General features: G+C 39.7%; 1 protein-coding gene across 2 annotated transcripts in view; it reads left to right on the forward strand.

Annotated features, from left to right (window-relative positions):
• The window catches only part of sfswap (splicing factor SWAP), a 118,932-nt gene extending 115,997 nt beyond the window's left edge, over positions 1-2,935 (forward strand). For both annotated transcript variants that reach the window (XM_079835320.1, XM_079835321.1), the window contains exon 18: positions 2,705-2,935. In XM_079835320.1, the coding sequence (XP_079691446.1) occupies positions 2,705-2,770 (66 nt within the window). In that variant the 3' untranslated portion in view covers positions 2,771-2,935. The remainder of the gene's footprint in view (positions 1-2,704) is intronic.
• Positions 2,936-7,930: the final 4,995 nt, after the last annotated feature.

Raw genomic sequence — 7,930 nt, forward strand, 5'->3', positions numbered from 1 at the left:
TATCTATCTGTCTGTATGTATGTCTTGTCTGTCTATATCTGTCTGTCTGTCTGTCTGTCTGTCTGTCTGTCTGTCTATATCTACTCTATCTATCTGTCTGTTTGTCTGTATGTCTTGTTTGTCTATATCTATCTATCTATCTTTCTATCTATCTATCAATCTATCTATCTATGTCTGTCTGTCTGTCTTGTCTGTCTATATCTATCTATCTATCTATCTATCTATCTATCTATCTATCTATCTATCTATCTATCTATCTATCTATCTATCTATCTATCTATCTATCTCTGTCTATCTACATCTACTGTATTTATCTTTATCTATCTCTGTATTTATCTCTTGTCTGTCTATATCTATCCATCTACATATCTACATATCTATCTATCTATCTATCTATCTATCTATCTATCTATCTATCTATCTATCTATCTATCTATCTATCTATCTATCTATCTATCTATAAGCCTATAAAAAAGCAGGCTTCATGTATTTTACAACACTTCAGCTTATGATTCTTATCTAGTGGGGGTCATTTTTTAGGATTCTTTACCTAACTGAAGTCTCTGAGATCCTGACACCTTGCACTTCTGGAGACTCCAGGTAGGTTGCAGCTCTGGAAAATGGTGGCGCTGGAGACTAAAGGGTTCCTGATGGTTTCACCCTTAATTCTTCACCTTAATTCTTAATTCTTTTGCGGTTAATAGGTGTCTTTTCTCCGCCACATGTTTTTGTCTGACCCTGCTGACCCAACGAGCATTTCACTGTCCAATGGTCATGCCTTCACTGCAATGTCTAGTATTGCATTAGTATTGCATCCTTCTCATTGGCATTTAATAATTTTTTACTTTTCAGTCTGAGTTAAATCTCTTTTTTGGCTCAATTTATCTGTAAAAGAAAACATGCCTAATAATTCTGCACACCTGAATATAAGGTGATTTTCATTTCCAGCCTTCATGAACAATTATATATCACTTATACATTATTAAATTCTAAATCAATAGTAGTTATTAGGATTACTGTGGTTTGGAATTGGTCAAATGTGCCTGGAAAAAAAATATGATCAGAAAATCAACGTGCCTAATAATTCTGCACTCCCTATATTTCGATGGATGGATGGATGGATGGATGGATGGATGTTGATGATATGTTTCAAAGGCCACAGGAACCTTTTTCCCAAAACTTTATTTGAATTTCTTTGAATTTAAGTTCTGAAGTTTTTTAATTCAAATTTGAATTGTAATTCTATATCCTGTTTGCTGCCTAATTTCATATTCAATAATTAAACTGTAATTGAATAGGAATTCTAAATTATATTCTGAATGGCACACAATGCTGGTGTGTGTGGTCTCCAATCCTTGATTTAGTCCGTTTTGATCACAGTCGTCAGCCTCTGTACACTATTTAATGCGATCCATGAAATTTTGTGGTTTCTCTCCTCCAAAATGACTTTCATAATGATTTCACCCCGCGACGGACAACAGCAGACCCTTCTCTCCAGAGACACGCTGGTCCTTGCCTGTGTTGTTTGTGGTTTTCTTGACCACTTGTTTGTTTAATGATTAATTCTGCTGGGGCTTTATTGGAAATTCAGGGTTAATAAATTTCCTTCGACTGCATGTGGGGGCGGAAGGCAGCGGTGCCTTTAATTCTGTGAACGTCAATGAGCAAACCTTGCTCCTATGACAACCGTGCAATTCAGCCACGTGCTTCGAAAGATTGTTTTACTGATTTGATATATAATGGCAAGTTGAGCTGAAGTAAAGAACCTTGAAGTAAATGTATGCCGTTTGCAGAGAAAGGCGTCATCGCCAGAAAAACAGGCTGAAATGTATCTGTAACTGTAGCTTATTAACTGAAATGTTCTTGCATGTAATATTACATTTCATTGGAATATTTTTGTGGGTTCAATACAGATGAGCTCGATCTATTACATTTTTGGCATAGTTGATTACCACAAAAATGAATACCCACTTGTCCCTTTTCTTTAAAACACAAATCTGGGTTACAGTAAGTCACTTACAATGGAAGTGAATGTGGCCAATCTGTGAATGGTAAAATGGTCAAGCCACAAGACCTCAATGCATGTTGACATTATTTTAGTTTGAATAAATGGCAAACTAACCTATTCTGTATTCAATTGTACAATTTCGTTACGGCAATGTAACACCTAAAACCCTTAAACAACCGTACAAATGAGAAGAACTTTACAGCTCAAGTCATGCAGGTTTTAATATTGAACTTCTAACTCTTTTTGTTGTTGTTGTTTTTTTGGAGTTTCTCTGATGCAAATTGGTATGAAATCACTGACACCAGTTAATGTGCATATTCATTAAGCAAATGTTTATTCAAGTGCCAAGCCTTGCATTCTCTGGTGTCACATTCTCCCTATGGGCTCTTAGCATGCAAGCAGCCATGGGTAAGGTAACCTGAGCCACTTAGAATGAAGAGAGGCGTTTGAAGAGTAGGAATCCAGTTTGCCAATGGCCTTCTTTCCTTTAGGACGCCACAAGTCATCCGTATCCATATTTAGCACGAAGGATCCTCATACATACAAAACCAGAAGCCAATCTGAATTTCAAATTGCGCAAAGTTGTCTGCAAGCTTATGAATTTGTGTTTCTGTTTTCTTGTCCTGTGACTATGCTGTAATTTATGTAATATACGAATACTGTACTAACTTTTTCTCCATTTCTTCTTCCTTGTAGGACCTCATGGCGAAAGTGCGAGCAATGCTTGCTGCCTCCAAAGGCCTTCAGCCGAACAACTCCTGAGAGAGTTCCACAACATCCAGGAAGGATCGATCTACATCTCGCACGGCAGCAACAGCTTTCCGTTCAACTACTGGAATGCCGGGCGCTTTTATCCCTTTACGTATGCCTGTTTGGACCTTGCGCTAGTTAGATGTTTTTATTTTGCCTCCAGATTAGCATTAGGCATGGAGATCTTCATTTTGAAGGTGCAGGTGGAACCCCCCAAGCAGGTGTAAAAAGACACAAAACCAGCAGCAGATGGTGGAGCCTTGGTATTGCTGTGTGTTTTAGCTGTAAGACAACAACAAGAAAGAAGTATTAAAGGCGTAATTCCTTGGATGCAACTAAAAACAAATTTAAATTGTGTTCTGATGACTGAGCTTTTTCCTTTGTAATGTGTCTAGCAGAGGGACACGGTTATATCCTTCTGTGAAGGATAATACTGTTTATTTTCTCACCTATCTAATTTTTTCCCCTCCCTCTCTCTCTCTCTCTCTCTCTCTGAGCTCTTTCCTATATGAAGTCGTCTGCTTTCTTGTTTCTGTTTTTTTTTTTTTTTTTTTTATATGTGGCCTTCGGTTTTTCATTTCTAAGTTTGTACGGGCCTAATTTTGAAGCTACTTTGTAAAACCGTCAATAAAGTATGAATTATCCAATGCAAGTGTTGGTTTCCTTTTTTGCCACAAATGACATTTCGTCATGTTCCGCCTGTTTTTCATTTCCTGCACCTGCGCGCTTTGGCCTTTCGACCGTCGGCGCATGTACTGCATCCCAGCACGCACTCTGCATGATAATTAGGCCCCATGTTCTGCTGAAGGGTCCGTATGAGTAGCACTCTCCGGAGAGGGAGAGAGAATGGTGGGAATCATGGTTCATTTTAAGAGAGTCTTTAATCTCATGGCGGTTCAGCCCGCAGATGTGAAGCAGCGAGTCTCATTTGGTCCTGCGAGAGAGCAAAATGGACTGGTAAGAGATCCCTGGAGCAGGTTTGTCCCATCCAAACCCATTTACGCTCACTCCCAAACTCTCTTGACATGGAGAACTTAACGCTTTCCCATGTTCAGATTATGCGGAGTCTGGGGCACAGAGGAATTGTTTTGTGCCAAAGAATAAATGTTAAATGTCCATCTAGCATGCATTTTATTGATCATCTGTTATTTTATTTGTTCGCTCTGTCCTGTATGTTCAGCTAACCCTGCACAGTGTAATCAGGGCACTTAATATACTCAAGTCATTTTTGATTTGCATTATATAAAAGAATGTTCCCGTTTGTAAATTGATGCTTAATGTTCCATAATAGCACAAATCATAATAATTGTAATGTTATGTGCTTTTGAAAAGACCCGCTTTGAACTACATTTAATAATAGACCCTGCATTCGTATTACTCATTTGAATTTCAACAATTCTCATTACACAGTTGTTTGCTATTTTACTGTGTGTGTGTGTGTGTGTATGTATATATATGTATAGCCTATACATACATACAGTGGGGAGAACAAGTATTTGATACACTGCCGATTTTGCAGGTTTGCCCACTTACAAAGCATGTAGAAGTCTGTAATTTTTATCATAGGTACTCTTCAACTGTGAGTGACGGAGTCTAAAACAAAAATCCAGAAAATCACATTGTATGATTTTTAAGTAATTAATTTGCATTTTATTGCATGACATAAGTATTTGATACATCAGAAAAGCAGAGCTTAATATTTGGTACATAAACCTTTGTTTGCAATTACAGAGATCATACATTTCCTGTAGTTCTTGACCAGGTTTGCACACACTGCAGCAGGGATTTTGGCCCACTCCTCCATACAGACCTTCTCCAGATCCTTCAGGTTTCGGGGCTGTCGCTGTGCAATACGGACTTCCAGTTCCCTCCAAAGATTTTCTATCGGGCTCAGGTCTGGAGACTGGCTAGGCCACTCCAAGACCTTGAGATGCTTCTTACGGAGCCACTCCTTAGTTGTCCTGGCTGTGTGTTTCGGGTCGTTGTCATGCTGGAAGACCCAGCCACGACCCATATTCAAAGCTCTTACTGAGGGAAGGAGGTTGTTGGCCAAGATCTCGCGATACATGGCCCCATCCATCCTCCCCTCAATATGGTGCAGTCGTCCTGTCCCCTTTGCAGAAAAGCATCCCCAAAGAATGAGGTTTCCACCTCCATGCTTCACGGTTGGGATGGTGTTCTTGGGGTTGCACTCTTCCTCCAAACACGGCGAGTGGAGTTTCGACCAAAAAGCTCTATTTTTGTCTCATCAGACCACATGACCTTCTCCCATTCCTCCTCTGGATCATCCAGATGGTCATTGGCAAACTTCAGACGTGCCTGGACATGTGCTGGCTTGAGCAGGGGGACCTTGCGTGCGCTGCAGAATTTCAATCCATGACGGTGTAGTGTGTTACTAATGGTTTTCTTTGAGACTGGTCCCAGCTCTCTTCAGGTCATTGACCAGGTCCTGCCATGTTGTTCTGGGCTGATCCCTCACCTTCCTCATGATCACTGATGCCTCACGAGGTGAGATCTTGCATGGTGCCCTCAGACAGAGGGAGATCGACCGTCATCTTGAACTTCTTCCATTTTCTAATAATTGCGCCAACAGTTGTTGCCTTCTCACCAAGCTGCTTGCCTATTGTCCTGTAGCCCATCCCAGCCTTGTGCAGGTCTATAATTTTATCCCTGGTGTCGTTACACAGCTCTCTGGTCTTGGCCATTGTGGAGAGGTTGGAGTCTGTTTGATTGAGTGTGTGGACAGGTGTCTTTTATACAGGGAATGAGTTCAAACAGGTGCAGTTAATACAGGTAATGAGTGGAGAGCATGAGGGCTTCTTAAAGAAAAACAAACAGGTCTATGAGAGCCGGAATTCTTACTGGTTGGTAGGTGATCAAATGTCATGCAATAAAATGCAAATTAATTATTTAAAAATCATACAATGTGATTTTCTGGATTTTTGTTTAAAATTACGTCACTCACAGTTGAAGTGTACCTGTGATAAAAATTACAGACTTCTACATACTTTGTAAACTATACACACAGATCAGGGTTGCTTACCTGGGGAACACATGGCCCCAAGATGCACTATGGCAGTGGTTCTCAAACTTTTGATACCAACTACCACCTCAGAAAATATTTACCACTATAATGACCAACATTAAAATACAGTAGCTATTCAACTACATCTCTGCACAGTTCAAAAACGAGGCAGTTTATTCCTAATAAGAATATTTGTTGTCAACCACTTTAACATTGTAAATACACAGTTTGTACATTAACAATGCACTGTTCTTACATACAGGTAAATAAAATAATTAAATAATGATTAAATTAAAATGTGTTGTACCTAAAAGTTCAATTAAAACTGTACTGTACTTAAATGTAAAAAAAAAAATGTTTATTGTGCTTTAACATTACTTTATTTAGTGATTCCTCTACGTACCACTAGAGGCAGCCTGAGTACCACTAGTGGTACTCGTACCACACTTTGAGAACCACTGCACTATGGGAAGAAGGCAAGCCAGAGGAGGCAGTGTGATGCTTTGGCCAATGTTCTGCTGGGAAACCTTGGGTCCTGCCATGTGGATGTTACTTTGACACGTACCACCTACCTAAGCATTGTTGCAGACCATGTACACCCTTTCATGGAAACAGTATTCCCTGGTGGCTGTGGCCTCTTTCAGCAGGATAATGTGCCCTGCCACAAAGCAAAAATGTTTCAGGAATGGAGCACGAGTTTGAGGTGTTCACTTGGCGTCCGAGTTCCCCAGATCTCAATCCAATCGAGCATCTGTGGGATGTGCTGAACAAACAAGTCCGATCTATGGAGGCCCCACCTCGCAACTTACAGGACTTAAAGGATCTGCTGCTAACATCTTAGTGCCAGATTCCACAGCACACCTTCTAGAGTCTATGCCTCAACGGGTCAGGGCTGACACAATATTAGGAAGGTGGTCATAATGTTATGCCTGATTTGGTGTGTGTGTGTGTGTATAAATTATATATAAATATACACATGAATTTATTAAAAATGAAATGATGTATATAAAAATGAATTTATTCCTGTGAATTTTCAGCTTTATTACTCCAGTCTTCAGTGTCACACAATTCTCCAGAAATCATTCTAATATCCTGATTTGGTGCTCAAGAAACATTTAATATTACAAAAGATTTATATTTTAAATAAATGCTGTTATTTCGAATCTATTCCATTCATCAGAGAATAATGGGGAAAAAAAGAATTGTGCACGATGCCTGTAATAAGCCACTGACTTTAAAACAGACCTGAATGCCTATTCCTGATGGCTGTTGTCCCTTCTAGTTTTTCATTATTCTGTTTATCTCGTTTTTATTCTTTTATTGAATTCACTTGCTCTTATCACCACATACTGAGACTTGGAAATGAAAAGCTTTGCTAGAGTTTCCATTTCATTTGTCGCTGTTTGCTGGAGTACAATATTTCAGTGTGACACGGTTGTTCAGGGCAATTTCCAGGCCAAGTCTTTATAGGCAATTAACTAATTATAATCATAAAATGGAACCGTATTAGCTGGATTGAAACGGAAGACGCCCCCTCTGGAGGGTTGTTTTTGCCGTTGACATTGACCTGCTGTTAGAGCCGGTAGACAGAAGATTGGTTGAGTATGGGGCTTCTCTCTTCTCGCCCAAGAGCCTCTGTTCATCATTACACAACAGCAATCTGCTCAGCCATTGCGAGTAAACACATATCTCATTTTTGGCCAAGGCTTCACTCATTCCATGCCCGTAATGGCCGCAATATTCCCTCCAATAACTGGATTGCCTCGTATAGCATTAAATAATGGATTTATATGCAATTAAATGCACCTCATAACATCGATTTGATTCCCAAGGGCTGCATTCAAGGTTTCGCCCACTCACGCTGTCTGAGTTTTCGTGTATGACAAATAAAATGGCTGTGTAGTATCCAAGAAGTCACTCACAGGATGGAATGAAGAGGCCGATAAGGTGATTTTATTTTTATTTTTTTTAGTTTATGAGATCTGAGAACTACTGGCTTCAATCTGGTCCAGCCAGTGACAATGAAATGCTGGAAGGAACATCCTCCTGTAGGCAGAAGTTTTGTTGGTTTGTCAATTGATCTTATTGTTGGTTCAAAGGAAAATACATGCAAAATTTATCATCGAAATCCAGATGAACCTGGGTTG

The sequence above is a fragment of the Gobio gobio genome (assembly GCF_949357685.1).
Source record: "Gobio gobio genome assembly, chromosome: 14".
Classification (NCBI taxonomy): Eukaryota; Metazoa; Chordata; class Actinopteri; order Cypriniformes; family Gobionidae; genus Gobio; species Gobio gobio.